Below are 22,666 nucleotides of genomic sequence, written 5' to 3' on the forward strand. Positions count from 1 at the left end.
GCTCATGCTCAACCCGATTTCAGCAAAGTAAAGTCTCTGAGCATTTACTCAAAACCATATGAATAAAACGATACTTTACTCAGAGTAAGTTCGAAATTCGAACATAGCTTTTACTCTGTCAAAATGTTTGTTTTGTTTTGGCTCGATTGTTACTTATGCAAAAAGTAATCCAGCGATACAAAACCGTGAGAACAGAAGTGCCTTTGCGGAGGTTGTTAACCGTGTTTTGTCGTTTGTTGCCGCCTAATGGAGGCACACAACTTGGTTAAACTAAACAGTCAGCATCACGTCTGCCGGAAATGCGTCGATAAGTACATGAATTTCTGATCCTGTGTCGTCTGCAGCGGTAATAATTTGATTATTTTCCCGCACAGCCCTCATCGTTGGATAGATAGCTACGAGAGAGCAGGTGACCGTGCTCAAGTACAAACCTGAGCTCACCAAAGGACAACATCGATCGGAGTCCCTACGTGTTGATCCGCGTCAGAATCTGAACCGGCAGAATTTCGTCAGCAGCAACAATATTGATTCCGCTGGGCAAAATACTCAAGGGAAAGCCATGAAGGACAGAATGAACTGGCGAAAACTTTCGCGGACAATTTGGCTGTCATAAGCGAGTTCTACACGCCATAGAAGACCGGATTAGTAATCAGTAGAGGAGAAGCCATAGGACAAGGCACCGGCATTGCTCAAACGGAGATGCTGTCGGTTTGAAATGCCACAGCCACCCTCGGTAACATCGTAACCAGAGTGGAATAGAGGGCACGCATTCCCCATCTCCCATGGCCAGTGAAAAAATAAATGAATTATGCTACTTAATTGAATGCTTAGATTTTTAAATACTTTCCCAAATACCAATGTTGATGGCAAGGGGAAATTCCCGGAAAATTTATGAAGTTCAACAAAAATCCTAACTGCCTGAAATAACAAGAGCCTTCCCACTACAGTGAAACCTCCATAAGTCGATGTTCAATGACTCGATATTGACCCATGCAACCATTCTAAGACCAGAATTTCATGATTACTATGATGGTCACCGGGGCTTTCCTTAATACCCGAGTGGTTAGAGTTGCAAAGCCATGCTGAAGGTGTTGAGATTTGATTTCCGGCTGGTCCAAGATCGAGAAGATGGAATGGAATGGAAATTCCCTTGACTTTCCTGGCCATAGAGTATCATCGTACCTGCCGTACGATATACGAATGCGAAAATGCCAGCTTGGTAAAGAAAGTTCTCAGTTAATAATTGTGTAAGGGCTCATCGAGCACTAAGCTGAGAAGCAGGCTTAGTCCCAGTGAGATCGTAATGCCAAGAAGAAGAAGAAAATGAGGGTCATCTCAAACAGCTTCGCAAAGCATTTCTGTTATATTACTCGATATTTCCATGAGTCAATGTTCCCTTCACATACCGACTCATGAAGGTTTGACTGTATGTATACCACTAATTACTTCAAAATTAATTTTCCAAATTTTTTCTTAGAACTTTCTCAGTAATTTTTGTGCAAATTCCACCGATTATTATTCATATATGCTGTAAATGTCGGTTATCGTTCATGTATGCTGTAATATTACTTTGCTTGTATTAATATGTAAAGAAGGAATTCGAGGTTTTTTTTTAAGAACAAGAATTCTTTCAAAGAGTTCTAGGTAAACTACTCTTAAGATTTCGACTAAAAATCAATAATTTCTCAAATAAGAATCATTTGAGAATTTCGATTTTTTTTTCTAGGTGCTTTCATACATATTTGTCCAGTTTTTCTATGAATATTCTCAGGACCGATTTTAGAAATTTTGAGGACTCCTTCTAAAAATGCGTAATTTATTTTTTCTAATAATAACCTATGATGTGTATTCTGCAATTGTTTAAGAAGTTACCTAAGAAGGTACTTATATAATTCCAGCAAGAATTCCTGAATAATTTTTCGGAAGATACCTCCAGTAATTCCAAAAGGAGTGTGGAAAATCTAAGGAATGTTTAAATTCTGTGACATTTGTAGGAGATATTCATACAAGAATTCTTGGAACATTGCTGAAGTAATTCTAGATAGATTTCTAAAAAAACTTCTTATGGGATTTTCCAGTAATTGTCGGAAAAAATATATAAAATCTACTAACAAAAGATTTTTTTGAAGTTGCCGGTTTAATTCTAGGCAAACTTCTAAAACTTTCAATTGAACTTTCCAGGATTGCTTGAAAAAAATGTATAAAAACTTTGGATAAATTTTCAAAAGAGTTTCCATAGATAAACCCTAAATAATTTCTTCAAAATAACTAATTTTTTGTTGGACTTCCTAGAGAAATACTTTAAAGAACTTCCGAAGGCATTTTTGTGTTATCTGCATAGAAATTGTGCCTTCCTGGTAGAATAGTTCTTCTTCTTCTTTCTGGCGTTACGTCCCAACTGGGACAAAGCCTGCTTCTCAGATTAGTGTTCTTATGAGCACTTCCACAGTTATTAACTGAAAGCTTTCTTTGCCGATTGACCATTTTTGCATGTGTATATCGTGTGGCAGGTACGAAGATACTCTATGCCCTGGGAATCGAGAAAATTCCCTTTACGAAAAGATCCTCAACCAGCGGGATTCGAACCCACGACCCTCAGCATGGTCATGCTGAATAGCTGCGCGTTTACCGCTACGGCTGGGCCCCAATTGGTAGAATAGTTCTCTGGAGTAATAACTGTAGAAATTTATATTGGGACCATTGGCGTAAATACGGTGGGGCCAGGAGGGTCTAAGCCCACCTGGCAATTGGTATTTCGAATCATAGAAAAAAGAACCTGGTTTTCTTACGGGTTCGTTCGTATGGGCTCATTCACAAATTTCATAACGCTAAATGGGGTGGGTGGGTGTCCTCATGATGTTACAACTCATACAAAATTTGTAGATTATTCATACAAAAAGCGTTACGAGGGGGTGGGTGGGTGTCATAAATGGCCATTTTTAGCGTTATGAAATAAATGAATGAACCCTATATTCCCGGCCTGCAGAATTTGGCGATTGATCTCCACAATCCGAATTGGGCGGTGAAACCCACACCCACCCCACACGATGCACTTAATTGCCTGACGACACTAATCGCACGGTCATGAAGCTCATTTTAATAAATAAATTTATTTTTCATGCTTGAATTTTTCAACTAAGCATGGTCAGTAGGTGACTCAGGATTTTCTGAGCATTTACTCAGCTTTTAACGCTTTATTCATACGAATTGGGATGTTCGAAAAGTAAATGCTCAAATGCTCAGTTTTATCATACCAACTTGAGTAAATGCTCAAGAAAATGATTTGACAGATGGATTTGAGTAAAGTAAAAGCTTTTGCTCAGATTATTCATACGACCTAATTTAATTCAGTGCATTGTTTATACTTTATCTGTGTTTTTACCGCACCGATGCACTAAACGCACCTGAATGTCACTGCGGTTGTTGACAGATCTGTCAGACATCAGCTGAGAGCTTTCCGCACCGATCTCACGCACACAATTGCGCAATCCAATCCGGTCCCGTCCATCAGCAAGCAGAAGGACAGAAAAGGAACGTAGAGTCGAAATCAAACATCGATCAGAAGAGTCGCGACCAGACGAAGACAAGGCATCAGATCAGACAGAAGACTCTGAAGAGCTTCAGCTTCAGTTAAGTCAGTAGATCAGAGTGAGCTGCGAGTTTTCCGTCGCGTAGTGGGTTTTATATTCTATTCCTCCCGATTCCGGTCGTGTATGCGGTGTGAAGTGTGAAACCCATTTTGTGCCCTTTTTCACGATTCCGCGGGTGTCTTGGATTGGATTGTGTTGATTTTTTAAATAATTATTCTGATTATCGCAACCGGTTCTCCGTTTTGGAAGAGAGAAGTTCGTTCGTGCCTACTAGATTCTGCGATTGTACCAGATTCACATATAACCTAGTGGGATAAATAAATAGAAGCGATAAAAATATCCGAACGGAGAAGAAAAAGGTGTTCAAAGAAAAGAAGGTTAAAGTGGAAGCTCAGTATAGTTGAGGAAGTGGAAAGTAGTGCAGCAGAGTCTCAAGTGTAGCCTCCGGCAGGGTGTGTATACACACAACAACGCACACAAAAAAGCTACCGACGACAGAAGAAGACTGGTCGCTAGGGGAGCAGGATTGAGAAAAAGTTGGCCGTGTATAGTTTTGTTTTTGGAGCTGCTGATTCAAATTTTACTGCTGGGTGTTTTGCTTGGTCGGATTTCAGTAGTTCGAGGGATTGTGCCGTGTTGGATGTGTTGTGTTGTTGGGCTCTTGCTATAAGTCTTATTCTCGTAATACGGTTCCGAGAAGCGTCAAAGCAAAAAAGAAAAAATGTCCGTCAGCTGCAAGTGCATGAATATAGTAGTGAAGCTGGAGGAATCGTCGTGTCTCCCGGAACGACGCTTCGATTTGGAATCGGTTCTTAAGAAGCAGCAGGACCGATCTGTGGCGGCCGCAACAAAAACGACGGCGACGACACCCAGTGACGACCATCTTCAATTTTTCAAAGTGGTGAGTGCTCCTGCTTGGGTTTCTTTTTTCATTTAGCATATATAGTTTTTCATTCCATCCGTCCATTACCTACTGCTTTCGGTCGGAAATGTTCACCCGGAGAGTGTTGTTTATTCATTCTGAGCGCTTTGCAAAATGTCCGCTGCTGGTTGTAAAAAGTTCGAATCGAATCGAAGAAACCCGAGAAAATATCTTGTGGGGATTGGCCGGCGGATTGCTTTGATCCCCATACATACATTGGCCGGCATTTTGAGTGCCGGGTTCTATTTCCTGACGGTGTCTCCGATTTAGGAACAACACTAAGGGGAAGAAGATTCTCGGTAATCAACGGAGAAGCAATAAGATTGTGCAAGTTGGATACTATTTTTCTTCAAGACGAATATGGAATAAATACAACATTGGACGAATCAAATAATATGGTAACAAAGAAACGAAAACTATCACATCCAAGCAGCACAGCGCAGTGCTGCCAGAGAAAGTCTTTGGAAGCTGCTTTAATCGGGGCAAAAATGTAACGAATCATTGATAGGGTTCAACTTGTGTTAACATCAGAAGACGAGACGACTCTATTATAAAACTTACCTTGGTTAACGAAACTCAAATCTTTGAAGAGTTTGTTCATTTTTCAATGTGAATTGTCCTCGAACTTATTACGTAGGTTAAAGAGTCTTATCTCTATTTCTAGAAAATATTCAGAACAAAAAAAGCAATTAATTTATTATAGAACATTTTTGTTTTTGAAAATTCACCCAAGAAAGGATTCTAATACAGTTTTGATAGATGTTAGATGTTATCTCTGCTGAAAACAGCAAAGGAATTCTCGCAAAAGCTGCTGAGTGATTTGAGTGATATTTTGAGCAGTGTGTGAAGGATTCGTTGAAAGCATATCAGAAAAAAATGCTTGAAAAGATTATCAATGAGTCTCGAGCCAAAATCTTGCACATGATTTGTTACTATAATTTTTTCCAGAGGTTTTTAATGAGTTCCAGCAAGAATTTTCCCAGGCACTTATCCATGTGGAATTGCTTTAAATAAGAGTGGGCATCAAAGTCAAAATTGGAACAACGATGAACGGTCGATTCCATATAAATCCTCGTTACAAACTAACAGGAGAACAGTCAAAACTGGAACATGAGATCACTCTCCCTAAAGGCGCTTATAGGATATCTTGTGAGAATCCTGTGGGAGACGAAGATATTTTCTGCAAAGAAATCCTTTTGCAAATTTGTAAACGCATTATCTAGAAATAGGTTGTTAATCTTCATTTTGCTTTCAGCATAAACTAAAAAGCCAATTTTATGAGATTTAATTTAACTGGGAGAGATTTGAAGCATTTTATAAAAATATCCTTTTAAAGAGGTAAACTTGCATAGGAAACTGAAACAGACATAGCATGGAGTTAGGTATCGACTTATTAGGGTGGATTGCATACTTTGATTTAGAATGAATGGACCACGCATTCCTTCGGAAATATTAAGTAAGGGATAGGTGACTCCATTACTCGATATTGAGTTATAGAATCATATTAAAAGTTGGTTGGCTATCTCGATAATCCCTTGTAGCGCAGTTGCACAGTCTTTGTATTCCTAACCTCGATTGTCCGTCCTCGATTTTTTGTCCGTCTCTGGTTCTAGCAAATGCTGTCAACGAATAGCTAAACCGTGATAGATTAAGAGTGGAAGATAGAAGCAAGTGAAAGATACAACCACAACGTGCGGGGAAAGGGACGGGCCTGGAATTGAACCCATAACCTTCTGCATATGAAGCAGAAGCGGTAGCCATTAGACAAACGACCCCGTCATCATAGATAGTAAACATTGAATGTAACTTCTACAAATGCTTGCCGAGTTACAATTAGGTCAAATTATTTCGGTGTCTTCTACGCGATCATTCAAGAAATGATCGCGCAGAAGACGTCAAAACGATTTGAAGCGTTTTCTAAGATCGTTTCGCGCCACGCAAAATATATTATGTATGGTAAAAAAAAATTTGTACACGAATTTATTAGGCGCTCCCTGTGATAATTTGTATGAATCTCCCTTGAAGAAATTTGAGATCAATTCCTATAGCAATCACTGTAAGAACATCTGTAGAAAACATTGGACGACATTCTTGAAAAACCAATGAACGTCGTTGCTCTCCAATAATACACGGAGAAATCCTGGTATGGATACAGGAAGATTATCTTGAGAGTTTCTATTGAAGAATTCCTGATATTCCTCAGTAGAATTCCGGGGAATATCAGCTCAAACTCGAATAATATTTTCTTAAAAGGTGTGTTAATTTTACTTACACGTCGATGTTACCCAATCGATTTGTCATGTCCCTATGGAATCCATTCACCGAATTAATTGGTGATAAAAAATAAGAATCAATGCATTTACAATTACAATCAAATTTTAACATGCGTAAATAATCAATATAGCACCTCGATGCTGGTTCCCAATTAGGTTTATTAGTTCGAGCACTTAGATCAGTGGCGTCTCGTCCTAAGGTGCACTTGGTGCACTGCACAGTCAAAGATTTCAAACTAACTAATTAAATATATATATTATAATTCTCAATACTTCTAACATTCATAATGTGTAGTTGTTTGAAAATGTTGTTTGATTTCTTCACCTTCAATTGGTGCATCGCCCTCAGTGAACAAACCGTTTGATTCTCCCCCCATGGTTTTGCTCAACCAGCAAGCGAAAACAGCTAAGCAAACAAGACAAACTGCCATGCGTCTCCATCGTATTGCAGAGAATGTTCATTTCAGCCGTGCACTCTTTCTTGTGCACGAAAATAGCGTGTATGGACACAGCAGGAATGTGCATTTGTATTAGCATTTCTAGAGCAACAGTGGCGTTGTATAGGTAAAATCTGGTTCACTCCAATTTGTGCACCCGAGAGAGAAATTGCCCATGACGCTCGCATTGGTTTGCAAGAATTGAGAAAGCGCGCGCAACTGGCGTCACGACGTCTACTGTTGGAAGAGAAAGCGTTAACGCCATACATGCTTTGTGTGTATATATGTTGCATTGAGCTTCCAGGTGTCGCGCGATAGTAGGCGCAATATTGATTGGAACCAAAACTAGATGTTATAAACATATTGGCCAAATTGATTATGTTTTATCTTATTAAATACACAAAATTTATATGGCTTTGAATTGATTTATAAACTATGTGTGAATATAGTTTTTCTTGCTCAATAGACCGACAACTGATAAATTGCGGTGGGCGTAAAGTGGGTTTCAGCGTTCAACAGTCAGTCATCATTTCACTTAAAAGCTTTGATGTATCAACAAAAGTATAAAAAGAGATGTACCAGCGCTGGACATCGTCGAAAAGCTAAGATATCGTGATACAATTGACAAGCTGTAAATAATAAGAATAATTATATAGAATACAAACGTTAGGAATAATGGAGATTCGGAATTTCGCGAAAGTCACGAAATCCACGGAATTTATCCTTCATCGCGAAACTTGGAAAATAACGCGTAAATAGTTGAATTCTGAAAGTTTATATGATAATCTCAGAAAAGTTCAGATTTTTGCTCATAAGAATGGTTTATTTATTTGTAAGCCGAGTTTCATATAAAAAAATGTGCTAATCGTTTAGTTTCAAGTTAAACGTCTTTCTTCTTGCTTTATATTTTGTATTGATAATATGATATTAAACTTCGCAAAATACAAAACATGCTTGAAATTTACGCATATAAAGGTCATTTTTACTGTAAATAAAATTTTTTTGTCAAATATTATCAAACTATGGGGCCGCGATTAATACGCAGAATTTTTCTTTCATTGCCTTGATATCAGCGAAATTTTGAAAATTTTTCTTGTCCTTAAACATTGTATATTGGAATCATCCAAAATTCTTAAGACTTACTACTAGTGATTAAAACGAAGAAAACAAACAAAAATGCGTCCAATGAGCAACAAATATAATAGTTTCCAGACACTTCAAGATTGCATACAGTATTGGAAATTACATTTTGAGAAGAAATTACATTTTAAAAAATCAATTGAAAAATTCGTATTCATAATTCAAAATAAACGGTTTGTGCGAGTCAGTGCACAGGTAATCAAATTCCTCACGGGACGCCTCTGACTTAGATGAAAATCAGTTCCTCGGCTCTACTAGATTGAATCGAAAAAAGAAAATCGTTTTTTGATGCTGCTAACATCTATTCATAAAATTTGAACATAAAACTAATCACTTAATGCTGTGTCCAACAAATTTCTTTTTTTGTGAGCAGGAGTGTTGGAGGAATTTTATGGATATTAGACTGAGGCAAAATTTGATTTTTTCTTTCTTCTCATGTAGATGTACAATGTAAGTGGAAAACTGTAAAAGTACGCTGCAGTTACCTGTTTAAGAATTCTAGCAGAAATTTTGAGAGAAATTCTTGAAAAAATCCCGGAAACCCTGTGAGAAATTCAACTTTAATAATACCTATTTGAATGTTAGGATTCATTCATATAGGTATCTAGCAAAAACTGAAATCTATTTATGAAGATATTTAAGAGTAAACCATAAGGAACTGCTGAAGAACTCCTAGACCAACTGTTCGTAAGATTTCCTAAAGTGCCTGAGGAAATTTCAGGAGAAATTCTAAAAAGAATAAAGTTTAATTTCAATAATATTTAATATATTGGAAAACTGTGACTCGGTAACATAGCTCTCTTGTAACAAACTGAATGATTTCTTACATTTATTCAATTATCAAGAAATTGAATTATCAAGAAGAATACCGGGACCACGAGCCTCCTCTCTAATATCAAACTATTAAAACCTAAGCCACAATCGCCTCAGTTCTCGGCATCTGCAATATAGACTTCCAATCTCGCTGAACTTTTCCGAACGACCTAAGTAGCAATTTTCTTCTCACTCGCTCTCTTTCGAATATGACAGTGCAATACTGAAGCTGTTGGAAAGTTTTTCACTATAGATCGCAAGACAGTTTGTACAAAAAGCGCATTGGAAGATGTAAATACGGCTTGAATAAAAATGAAAATAAACATAGGAGGCTCTCAATGTAAAATAGGTTGCTTAGAAAATCTGATCGTATCATTGTAACTGAAAAAAATATCTTTTGGCTTATGTGGAAGTATTATAAGTTGAGTTTTGAGAGCATTTCCATTTTAGTAATATGAAGTAATATATCCATGCTATTTTCCGCAAACTACTACAGATGATACGCAGACTCCTTCCTTTTGTGTAGAGACCTGTGTCATCCGCAAATAATGATTATGACCATTATTGAGGTAAGTCAGACGTAAAAGTGTTACTTAGTACATAAAAAGCCGTGGTCTGTCGTAATGTCTGTTCATTTATCTGTCTGTCACTCTATTTGTAATGCTTCGCAAGCAAAGTGGCAAAAGTTAATTGCTCCAAAAATTATCGAAAATGTTCTCGTGAGAATGCTTTCGAAATTCTGAGCAAGTTTTTTTTTTAATTTGACGAGTGCAAGCTAAATTTTATTTTTGTCGCTCTCAAACTGCATAGCAGGGTTTTGAGGTTTTCGCTATTGATTAATAATATTTTATTTTCATCTCTAACATCAAACTTGATCTTAAAGGGTCTCCGATAAAACGTGGCAGTCGCCTTACTTCGTCATTTGGAAAGAAACCATGGTTCCGCTAATGGAGGTCAAGAAGAATCCAGCGAATTCGGACATACTGACCACGATTGGCGGAACATTTTATTAACTCATTTAAATCAAATAATCTGGACTAGAGACTGCTTCGATTTGTCTAATGCATAGAATTGATACTTATTTCTATACAGTTTTCAACATTATTTATTTCACCCTTAGAAAAAAGCAACGTTCTTTCTCCATTTTTTCACTTTTGGCGACGGTCTCAAAACCCACTTGTGTGAAGTGGTGAATTCAAAGATTCACTCTTCCTTATATTCGAATTAGCAATCATAGTCATAGGACGTGTCCAAGAAGGATTACCACTGCTAACGCGATTTCCCTTCCCCCATCGGGTCTAACATTCATACTGTAAAAGTTTCTGAACAACTTATTTCAATTATTTCTCATTTAGCCAGGTAGTTCCACCTAATCGTAAGAGGTGTAGTCCCTATTGACAGGGACTCGTATCGGTAACTACGGCGAACCGTGAATTGCTGCATGACACGCAATTTAACTTTGATCCATACATTTTTCATACCTTTCTACGCATCGTTGAATAACATGGAATCAAACAATTTTACGCATTTCTTCCTAATCTGTTGGATAAAACGCAATTCGTCGAGTCCTAATAAGTGGATGCGTCATCATTGATTGACCTCAACACGACTTCTGTTCAGAACTGCATTGCGATTTCTTTGCGTCGCAGCTGGCAGCACTGCTCCCTAATACTAATTGCCCCTCGCACATACATTAGCCGAGAGGACAAAAGGGTTCATTCGAGAAAGGCGATCCTCTAATTTCCTTCCCTCTTCATTCCCCAATTAAAATTTTCCTCAAAAATAACCCCTTCTCCCCTTCATTTATCTTGAACAGTGGTCGTTATTTTGTGAACGACCCAAGAAGAGATATAGAATCACAGTGAAACGCAGAAGAAACTGGACTTGAGGCGGGTGGCTGGGGTTGGAAGCTAAATAAGAAGGGATGTTATTTACGAAACATGCGAGAAGCTTATAAATGTAAGCTCCTACAGAGAACTATACAGAGCGCACCTATTGGCGATCAAAAGTGAGGTTAGGTTGCAAAAGTTTTTCAAATTAAAATGAATATATACGTTTTCCTGTGCCTTAAACTGCAAAAATCTTGTCAGTTAAATGATTGTGATGATTTTTCTTCCAAATATATCACAAGAAATTTCGATTGAAATGCACTAATCCCTATTCTAGAAGAGCGCCATCTACGCATTTTGGCTTTGCGTTAGATTACCAATACGCCAATTCAATAAATACACAGCCAAGCTGAGTCAATCTGTGCAGCACGTACGACGACTACATGGACAGTCCCGTGCAAAAGTTTGCGGTCACTCGCTAAAAACATACAAATGGGTTTTTATTTTCATATTTCTGTGGATACACTTGTATTTGAAACTCTTTATGCCTCCTTCAAAAGATAATCAGTTAATCTTACTTTGTAATTTTGACAAAAAAAAAGTCGAGTCTAGTACACGACACTGAAGACGGCCTTACAGTTGAGGTCGAAATACGCGTATCTGTCAAAGGATACAAACTCTAGTGGAATTAAATGGTATAGTACAAAATTCGGTTTTTTCATCTACTTTTTTTTAATTTTGGTCATTAAATTTTTACTCAAAATTGTGACATTAAAAATACACTGAACACAACATGGCTAATTTTCTCAGCAATTTATTGACCAATATTTTGAATTAATACGGCATTAGAACCGCATTATATTCTTTGAAGAGTACTTGCAAAGTTTTGGTAGACAAACCTGAAAATTTTTTAAATCAATTATTCAGTATATTGTATTTTTTAGGCGAATGTTGAAAAAATTATTCACGTTTTTTCCAGTATAACTATTCAAAAATATCACAACTTCCAAGAAAATACCTTACAAGTATGATTAAGTCACTGCCATTCGAATGAGCCAAACAGAGTTTCAATGACACATGTAATCACAGATACATGGGTAAATCATTTTTGCATGTTTTATAGGGGGTGATGCCAAACTTTTGCACGGGAGTGTATGCTAGTGCTGCTGTTACCACTGTATCGGAGGGTGCTTTCAAGGGATATACTATAATAACAGGCAGTAGGTTGCACAGCAAGATAAACAATAATTATTATTCCTGAAAATAAAAAAAAAAACGTCTCGACGGCGTGCCGGGACTCTATCGAAAGCAAACACACGATGCATTCCGGGGGCTGTATCGCGACTCGCGGGGAGACGTTATCAACGGAAAGCTACTGCCGCTAATAACGCTCGTAGGTGGATATAATATTACGCATAGCATGTGGAAGTTTCGTCGATTTATATGGCAATCAATTATAATTTTTTGGTAGAGTTTCAAGAATCCCAGTCGAAATGATGTTTTAGTAGAAATTTAAAAACCTTCTTCCCACAGACATTACGGCCCAACTGGAATATATTCCGCTTCTCTGCTTAGCGTCCTTATGAGTGCTTGCGCAGTTATCAACTGAAGGTTTCATTTGCCAGTTGACCATTTTTGCTTGTTTTAGGAAAGTGTGCCAGTTATGGTCATAGAGATTCTCTATTTTGCCAAAATGTCAATAACTTTCACATTTTACTACTATATTTTACTACTCAAAAACATCATGTTTGCCGAAATAGGAAACCACTATGGATGTAAATGGTACATCTATCCTATGCCTTGGGAAGTAAATTTCAGGCTGCGCGATTTCTTCTATGGCTATTTAGCTCCCATAATTTGAAACATCTTTCCTGGTATTTCTTCATGAATTCTTTAGAAAATGGTATAATTCTCCAAAGCTCTTTCGGCGATTCCCCCATGAAATAGTACACGAAGATTCATTAACTAATCTTTGAAGATTTTTTCAAGAGAACCACTATTATGTTTCCTTTGCAGATTCTTCTAGAATTCAACAAATTTCTAGTAAATTTCACCATGAAATTCTATATTGGCCTTTGCAAAGTTTTCTAACTTCTTCACAGATTTCACCTGCAACTGCTCCTGCGTTTCGTTCAAGGTATTCTTGGAGATTTTTTTTAATATTGAATTACTCCAGCAAATCTTTCAGAAATATCGTCAGCAGTATTCTTCTAATGATACTTCCAAAAGTTTTTCCAGCCATTCCTGCTAACAATCTTTAAAGATAACAGTTATAAGGTTCTGAAGTTTACGATTTCAACCGGAGCACGTGGTTTCTTTTCGCAGTTTCAATCTCAATTTGTACATTTGACACATGTTTCGTCGTGTGCTTCATGACTTCAAAACCTTTTAACTGCAAAATTTCCTAGGCTGGAATTTCCTAGAACTAGACAATCAATTAATTGTGAAATTGAACGATAAGTTTGCAATAATCCAAAGATGACTTTGATTTTTACTAGCGTTGAGAGGAAGTTTTTCAAAACATTACTTTACGTTGCGTTTGATCCCATTCAGCTAAATGAAAGGATTTGCACTCACTGAATCATCCCGCCGGTTGTATTTCCATTCAGTGAGTGCTCATTAGCACTCGAAACACCAATGTCACTCGAACGGAATCAGATTGTAAATAATCATTCGCAATTGCAATCGGATGCCTTCGGCACACGAAATCGGTCGTGATTCATTCTGATGCTTGGTTGGAGAAACCGCAACATCGCTCTTGATTGCGTGTGGAAGTGAATGAGAGGAAAGCAATAATCAAGTGAGAGATTTTCATGCTTGCCTCCAGGAGTATTTCGAAGAGTTGTCACAAAAGTTCCTCGAACAATATGTTGAATTATTTTTCAAAAAAATTACCTAAGGTTTTTTCCAAAATATCCTGAACAAATTTTTTCAAGGATTTCTCTTAGAAATTCTTCTATATTTTCCTTCTGAGATTCTTACAAAAAATCCAATACAGTGAAACCTCTATGAGTCGATATTGAAGGGACCATCGACTCATGGAAATATCGAGCCATTGAATAGAAATCCTTTGGAAAGCTATTTCTAGGGACCATCATAGTAACCATGAAATTTTGTTTTTAGTATGGTTCCATGAGTCGATATCGAGTCATGGAACATCGATTCATGGAAGTATCACTGTAAAAGAATGTTCAAAGGATTTTTCTAAGTCGCATCAACAGTTCTTCTGAGGATTCTTCAAGATTTTTTCTAAAATTTATCAAAGAGATTTACTTATAGATTTCGGAACACACTCCTCCAAACATATGTTCAGTAATTTTATAAGATAACCCTAAAAAACAGTTCTAAAAACAAGTTCATTAAGCGCTTCTTTCGAGAATTCTATTTGGATAGATATCTTTCTGTTCGAAATGAACCGCTGCGGCTATTCTTTAACCCGTACCCGACCATGTCCACCGGACGGAGTAATTTCGGTAGGTGAATCTTCTCTACACGGAGCCGCAAATCAACCCAACTTTGACTTCTTTTGACGTAATTCGGCTCTTCCGTGGGATAACCCAAATTTGGGTTAACTGATATATACCTATCATTAGGTTGTTTCCATTTGACAGCGGCAAAACAAACAACTCAGTGCAAAAAAAAAATCTACCCAGCGTTAGCTTTCGAAGTCTCCGTGATGGGTTAAAACAACTTAACATTAGGCAAACTCGAAAGAACCCAAATTTGGCTTATTCCATTAAACTTTGACGCTGGGTCGGTGCGTCTCTCTTTGTTTTTGACAACATTGCTGTTGCGAGAGAAGCAAAACAACCCAACCGTGGGTAAAAACTAAATGCAGTTTACCCAAATTTGAGTAAAAAGAACTTATTTTTTGGGTATTCTGATTTCTCTGTGTAGACATTGATACAGTCGACTCTCCACATCTCGATGTTCTACATCTCAATATCTCTCCCTACGTCGATGATTGCTTCGGTCCCTTCATTCTGCATACGATTTCTCTCCCAACTTTCTCTCTATATGTCGATATGGACATAATCAAAGGTTACTAAACCAGATTCAAGCGATTCAGAACAAATTGGAAACTCGAATTGAAGTTTGTTTGTTTTTTAATTTCCTAGTAACGGTATGATTTTCAATCTAGTGTTCGTTAAATTAATGTTCTTTGTCTCGATCTCTCCCTATCTCGATGGACCCTTCGATATCGAGATGTGGAGAGGCGACTGTAGTCGAAACTATAAAGTGAGATTTATATCAAACAGATGGTTGAATGTTGACGAAAAAAGGTAATTTTTCCCGGTCTGACTAAGTGACCCATCGGCATTCCTCCAGACCGAAAATATCTTAAAATTTTGCCGGGCCTTAAGAAACTAGAACCATACGGGATACGGACTATTTTAGAATTGCCTTATGATTTTTTAAAGTTACTGTCAGAATTTTTCTAGGTTTTTCTAGATATGTATTACACTTGTATTACACTCATTTTTTTTTCAATATTTTCGTCCAGAAATGCGCTATATTTTATCCATATATTAAACTGTTTCTAGTGTCAAGCGTATCCCATGGATTCAACAATTGAAAAATTTGTCTATGGATTATAAAAAATCTTAAAGATTTCACCAAAAAGCAAAGAGTGCAAGTAGTAGAGGCGAGTGCAAAAGTAAAGGCGATATACTTACATTTTACATGCAGCATAATGCACGCATGTGCGTATATCGTCTCTACTGTTCTACTCCTATTTATCATCGAATACAATTTGTGTTTACTAGACTTAAACTTCCAGATTCCATCAAGGTTGGGTTCGCCATATCACGTCTCGAATCTGGACTGAGTATACTGAGCAATTTTCCTAAAAGCTTATTAAAGATGTCGCCAGTAATTCACCAGAAAAAAAAAAATGAGATCCGCAAGTGTCTTGTCAGAAGCATGTTTAAAATCTGGCTTGCTCTGCTATGCATTGAACTTAGTAATCTGACGAGTATCTCACAAGATGCCAATCGTGAAGCTTATAGGGTTTTTGAGACAACGGACGCGTTTGGCCAACATCTTTCGTACAAATTTTTAAAACCTTTTGTCAATCAAAGTACACGATGAGGATAGAAGATCTGAGATACCATTCAATTGGTTTATTTTCATTTCTTCAATAATTCTAGAATTCAAGAATTCGACAAGGATTTTGCTAAATATTGCAAGGGTTTCGAACTGCAAACTAGTGATGACATCGGTATTTTCTCAAGAAGCTTGTAAAAAGGACTAAGGATCACGAGAAATATCTAAAAATTTTCTATGGAATTCAGCATCTAGCCAGGATACTATGTGCGATCAGGTGGCTAATAATCGAAAAACTGACTGCATATGATTGGGTTTTGTTGCTCATCATTACATAATAAATATCTCTATTAATTTATTCCTGGAAAATAAGAGCAAATTTTCTTGATACAGTATTACAGATGGCAAAAATATGTTTGGCTGCCAGTCTATATGAAAACAGCTCATAGTGCAGAAAGCTGACTAGGAACTGTCAAGATAGAAGATTACCAAATTATTCTACTGATGTCGTTAGAAATCAATCAAAGTGCTTGCAGATAATTCAATAAAGATTTTGTAGAGTAACTACTTTGATCGTCTTCATTCAGAAATATCGTGTGCTGAGTACATGCGCCATCTGATGAATTTTATGCGATTTCTTCAAAGAAATTGACAGCTCCTTTTCCGCAGTCAATGAAACTGTTAGGGTGTGAAGACTTTGTCCAAATAAAAACCTTTGTATTACGAGACCTTTTAAGACTAAGTTTTTTTTTTCATTTTATGAAGATTTTATAAAGTATGTTAACACTGTTTAGTTCCCAGATGTCGATTATAGAAAAAAAACCTATTTAGTAACCTTCATTTATACTAAATTAAAAATGCTGGGATGCAGGCTCTGTTCCAGTAAGGACGTAAAACCAGAAAAATAAGAAGACAAGGAAGCGTAATCAGTTTTAAGAGGAAAATAAACCATCAAATTGAAAATCAAATTTTCAAAACCAGTGTTTCTGTCCAAAATTTAAGCAATGTTCAAGAAAATCCATCATTGCATTACACATGCTATCTGGATTGTAATGATAGATGTTTATAAGGATTTCTTTTAATTTGAACGAAAAAACTGATTTTTCATTTTTGATGATTGCTGATGATTGAATGACCCTCGAAATTCAACATGTTGAGTGCTTAGAAGATGAAACCCTCAATCTCAAAACAAAGATGGCCTGAAACTTCAAGATGGCCGCCAGATTTTTGCAATCAAAATAATACTCTTATTCTTCACTCGACTCGCAGAAAAAAAAGATTGAAAATTTGTTTCTTTGTTGTACCAAAAATGATGTTTGCATTGGTTGCACTCGCCATATAGGGAGACTTACGGCTGCGGCACCATTCGACTATTATCGGCAACCAAATTTCAAATGCCAAATTCACAGTATTATTCACAGTATTAAACTCGTCAATGAAAACATTCAGATAATTCTTTGTTCTGTCCGCTCCCCACTGACGAGATTTCCGAGACTGAACAAACAATAACGCCAGAGTTGTCATCAATTCAAATGAACACGCCTCAAAATGCGACTGATTTGCAGTTGCCGAAGAGATTCACCAGCAGTTCTTATGGGAAAGTTGCCGAACAGAATGAGGCTGCCGACAATAGTCACACTGACAAGAGATATTCGCAGCGTTGTAAAAACGTTTCCAAAAGCATTTTGACAAGTCTGTCGGTGTGAATTGATAAAGGATTGAGCAACGCATAAATGTAAATAGACAAACACGGAATTTATTTTCTGGTCTCCGAGAATATTACAAAAGAAGCTCGGCATCGGCTTAGATTGCCGAGAATACGAAGGTTCACCTACATCAAAATGATTCGTCCATTTCATAGAGTAAATACCATTGCTTACCTAGTTTTTGTAGCCTACAATACTCATTTTTTTAGTTTTTGTAGCCTACAATACTCATCTTTGTAGTTTTAACACGACTTTGTTAATTGGAAGACGAAAATCGCACGATCCAAGATGTTTATCGTTACATTGATTTTCATAGATTTGAATAAACATTCAATTCTTTTTCTGGCGTTGTGTTCCAACCGGGGCGAGGCCTTTTTCTCAGATTATGTCATGGAAAGCAAACAATAAACTTTCTGAAAAGCTGTACGCCCGCTATTACGGTTATTTGCGATCTGAACATTGAATACACTTAATTTAGATAGAAGATTTCTCTATGTAAATTTGGGTTGAAGTGCGTTCTTTCCTCTTTCCTTTTGAAATTACACTGCTCTGGGAGAGTGTCTGTTTCTCAGCTTTGTGTTCAGTGCACTGCAACAATTAGCCAAGGGGTTGGTGGCAATCGCTTCTGCTTCCCTAGCAGAAGGTCGTGGGTTTAGTCCCAGGCCCGTCCCTCACTCATATTTGTAACATTCTTCCTAATAGCTGTCTTTCTCTATCTCTCTGCGTCATCCTTGATAATGACATTCATACATCATCAGTTCTATCTATTGATAAAATTGAATAAGTCGACTTAACATATTGTTTTTTTTGCGATCGAATACATTATCCATCACTAACAAAACACTCCTACTTCCAAGTTAGCTGTTGGAAATGCAGGAGACTCCGGTTTCCAATGAACAACGGCTATCTAATTAACATTCCTTCCTCTCCCCGATGGACATAAGGACGTGGCCGGCGCCGTTATCAATCTATAAATATTAAGGGTAGTGTGATTGTACATTGAAGATAGCAGGGTGTCTACTACATGGAAAAACCTGGAAAACCTGGAATTATCAGGTATTTTTTTTCAACATGGAAAAACCTGGAATTCTCAGGGAATTTCGGCCATAATCAGGGAAATTTTGTTGAATCAGTGATACAAGGTAGAATATATCTTTTTTGTGACAGAAAATCTTTTCAATCATAAAATTTTTCGGCTGCGCCGCTGTCAAGAAGCTACTAGATATGTTCAGTCCTCAAATTTTTTTAAAGATTTTTATTTATCCGACATATAACATGTGTAGATAATAGCGTCCTTATCTTAACTTCTTACCTAACTCTAATCCTAACTTAAGATTAGAAAGTTGAGAAAGGCAAGTACAGTTCCCATTTACAGTTGGGTGTCGTTCATGAGCATATGAAACTTATTTGAAAACAATCTAAATTTGTTCACAAAAATGTTTTTCGACTATTCCACAAGTTCTGAATGAAATTTCCAGGAATGCTTCAGGTATTCTAGTGATTATTTCTGGAATATCTTTATAAACTTCTCGAGGGATGCTATCAGCAATTTTTCAAGGGATGCTCAAATGAATTCCTTCGAAAATGTTGTCAAGAAAATTGTAGAGCTTTGCAACATTATTTCCTCCAGTAATTTTCACATAGATAACTCTGAAAACAAATTACAGTGATTATCCCAAGATTTCTTCCAAATGTTTTTCCACTGATTCATTCAGCGATTTTTTCAGTTGCTACTTCTATGAGATTTATCACATATCCTAGTAAAGTTCTTCCACAAAGGGTTTTTCCATAGTTTCGATAATGCCGATTTTTTAATTTTTCGTATGTATTCTATAAAACATTCAGCCACGATTACTTTCAGAAATTGCACAGAATTGCTTCTTTCAGACATTATTCGATGTAATATTTTATGAATTTTTCTTAGAATCCCTTAAAAAATTTGACCTGGAATTCCTCATTAAGTTCTTCCAGAACTTTCTCTCAGCATTTCAACAAACTTTTCAACATTTCTCTAACATTTGTCTAACAAATTTTCAAATAATATTTCTAATCTCCATGGATTCTTCAAAACTTCACTCAAGGTTTCGCATCAAAAATTCCTAGGAATAATTTTATTAAGAATACAGTAGTATTTTCAGAGATCCTCGTAAGAATTCATCAAGGCATACTTAGAACACAAACAAAAATTTTCTTTAGAATTTCCACGCGGATTTTTCTCAAAATTTCTGTCGAACAGATCAAACCCTTGACATTTCCCTAGTGAAATTTCTGCAAGACAGACGAGATTTTTTTTATTTGGGAAATAAAAAAAAATAACAGGAATTACTGAATGAATTTTGAATTTTGAAGATGCTCTAAACGGGAATGTTGAAGAAAGTCCTAGGGAAATCAATGGATATATTTCTTGAGAACCTGAGACTTCCTTTGAAAATTTCTCCTCGGTCTTTGTAGGGATTCCTGATGGAATCTCCGAAGTAGTTTCTATGGTTATCCCCAGAAAAGCTGCAGATTGAGTTCTTGAAGTTATCCAAAACTAAATTCTTGGAAGAGTTTCTTAGAAAATTCATGAAAAACCACAAAAAAAATCTCGTGAGATTGTTGGAGTGAGATGTGAAAGATATCCACAGTAAAACCAAGCAGGATAACTTGTCGTAATCTCAAGGGACTCCAAAAAAAGTCTTAAAATCATTCTTAGAGGATTCCGTTCAAATGAGGAACCAAAATCTCATGACGTGGTTTCATGTTGGGTTTTTTTTCATATTCATGATTCATGTCTGTTTTGTATTCTTTTTGGTTCATGTCGGTTTTGCATTGTTCAAGACAAAATCTTGAAAAAAAAAAAACAAAACGCACTCTAGAGAAATTTTGTGGGTGTATCGCTGATGTCCATAATTCAAAATCCCATTTCAAGGGAAAGCTTTTTCTCTTAAGTTCGGATAGACTATTTTTTTCATGTCTATTTTTGATCATTAAAGGTATTTTTAGATCATTTGATAAAAATAATTGTTTTTTGTGAAAATAAAAAAAAATCACCGAACTTTAATTTTGTTTTTCTGATGCATTAGAATAAAAAAAATTTTGTTTATTAAAATGAAAAATACTAATGAAATGAACTATTCGTTAATCATTTATGCATTTTGAAGAATTTATACAACCTTGATTTTTTTGACCTGGAAAACCTGGAAATCTCAGGGAATTTCATATCTGTAAATGAGTAGACACCCTGGATAGTAAACAAGCTAAAACCCAAGCTCTACATCTGGATGGCTCTTTGTGCAATATCACTATCTTGATTTATCACGGAGTAGCAACTTTGTAGTGTATGTTGCATCAGTTGATCATTTTTTCATCGAAGTGCACTGCAACAATTTATGATTTCTTTGACAAAGTTGTAATGTTTGCATTCGTATATCATGTGTCAGATACGATGATACTCTATGCTCCAGGCAATCAAGAAAATTTCCTTGTCCGTGTCTTTTAATTGTTTTTTTGCGTAGTAACCGCGTACGGTAGCACAAGGCTTCTGTTTGAATTTCTTCAAAAAAGTGCTGAATAGTAAAATCCAAATCCGAATTTATATAACTATAACATGACATTTAATTCCACTACAGGCATCTATTGCTATCTTAACTGTAAGACCGTCTTCAATGTCATATACTAGACTCGACTCTAGAAAACGACACTGACGAAGGCATTATAGTAAAGGTAGAAATAGGATAGAAGCACCGGTTTTGACCATAGGGTAAAAGCACCGGTTTTGGCCAGCCTAAGAGAAAATGTCAATAAAAATAAAATGGGAAGCCGTATTTATACTACAAATAGGTCAAATGCAAGCTTTCAATCCATATTATATGTGTAAAATATCAAAACTGGATCAATACCATATTTTCGCTTTCTCATGAGAGTGGCCAAATTAGGAGTGCCCTGGCCAAATTAAGTGTATGGGAGTTAAAATAATAAGGAAAATGAATTGTTTTTCTTATGTGTTGAATCAATTTGCACGAGAAATGCATGTAGCTCTATCATATGAATGTGATCTACTGAACACAAAAGGTTTCATGCTGATTGCCTATGTAAAACGGTGTATAATCCACTATGGCTACAACTGGCGTATGGCCAAAACTGGTGCTTCTACCCTACGCCAGTTATAGCCATAGTGGATTATACACCGTTTTACATAGCCAATCACCATGAAACCTTTTGTGTTCAGTAGATCACATTCATATGATAGAGCTACATTCATTTACTCGTCCAAATTTATTCAAAACATGAGAAAAAGAATTCATTTTCCTTATAATTTCAACTCTTATACACCTAATTCGGCCAGGGTACTACTAATTTGGCCACTCTCGTAAGAAATCAATGTGATTGGATTTTAGGAACCGAAGTTAAGTCTCTGGGCAAAACTGGTTCTGGTGGCCTATATTGACCAACGTTATTTTCGAAGCGAAACGATGGTTTTAACAAAGTTTCGGTATTTACACATATAATATGGATTGAAAGCTTGCAGTTGGCATATTTGTAGTTTAAATACGGCTTCCCTTATAATATTTATTGACATTTTCTTTTACATTGGCCAAAACCGGTGCTTTTACCCTACGCGTATCTGTCAAAGGATACAAACTATAGTGGAAATTAAATGGTACCGTCAAACGGGGCTTCTTTTGACATTATTTTCACATTCTTCAACTTTGAGGATTTGTAACTCTTAGAATTATGGATAGATATTGATCATTCTTACATATATTTAAGTTGTATATGTACGTAACAAATGTGCCAAATATGAGGTAAATCCATCAAGAAATAACAAAACTGCTTGAATAGCAAAAAAGTGTGTCCTTCAAGACAAAAATGGGGCTACTTTGAACATTTTCAGAAATTTTCACTATTTGATAGTAAAATGATTTTTT

General features: G+C 36.5%; 1 protein-coding gene and 1 long non-coding RNA gene across 2 annotated transcripts in view; both read left to right on the forward strand.

Moving 5' to 3' along the window:
- Positions 1 to 824, forward strand: LOC110678054. Its single transcript, XR_002501425.1, has 2 exons — positions 1 to 311; positions 375 to 824. It is a non-coding gene; the product is annotated as an uncharacterized LOC110678054 (long non-coding RNA).
- Positions 825 to 3,549: 2,725 nt separating this feature from the next.
- Positions 3,550 to 22,666, forward strand: part of LOC5579921 (nuclear transcription factor Y subunit alpha) — a 65,783-nt gene continuing 46,666 nt past the window's right edge. Inside the window, exon 1 of the mRNA XM_021850125.1 lies at positions 3,550 to 4,491. Coding sequence (XP_021705817.1) covers positions 4,312 to 4,491 — 180 coding nt within the window. The 5' untranslated portion in view covers positions 3,550 to 4,311. The remainder of the gene's footprint in view (positions 4,492 to 22,666) is intronic.

This window comes from Aedes aegypti, chromosome 3 (assembly GCF_002204515.2).
Source record: "Aedes aegypti strain LVP_AGWG chromosome 3, AaegL5.0 Primary Assembly, whole genome shotgun sequence".
In the NCBI taxonomy this organism is placed as follows: domain Eukaryota; kingdom Metazoa; phylum Arthropoda; class Insecta; order Diptera; family Culicidae; genus Aedes; species Aedes aegypti.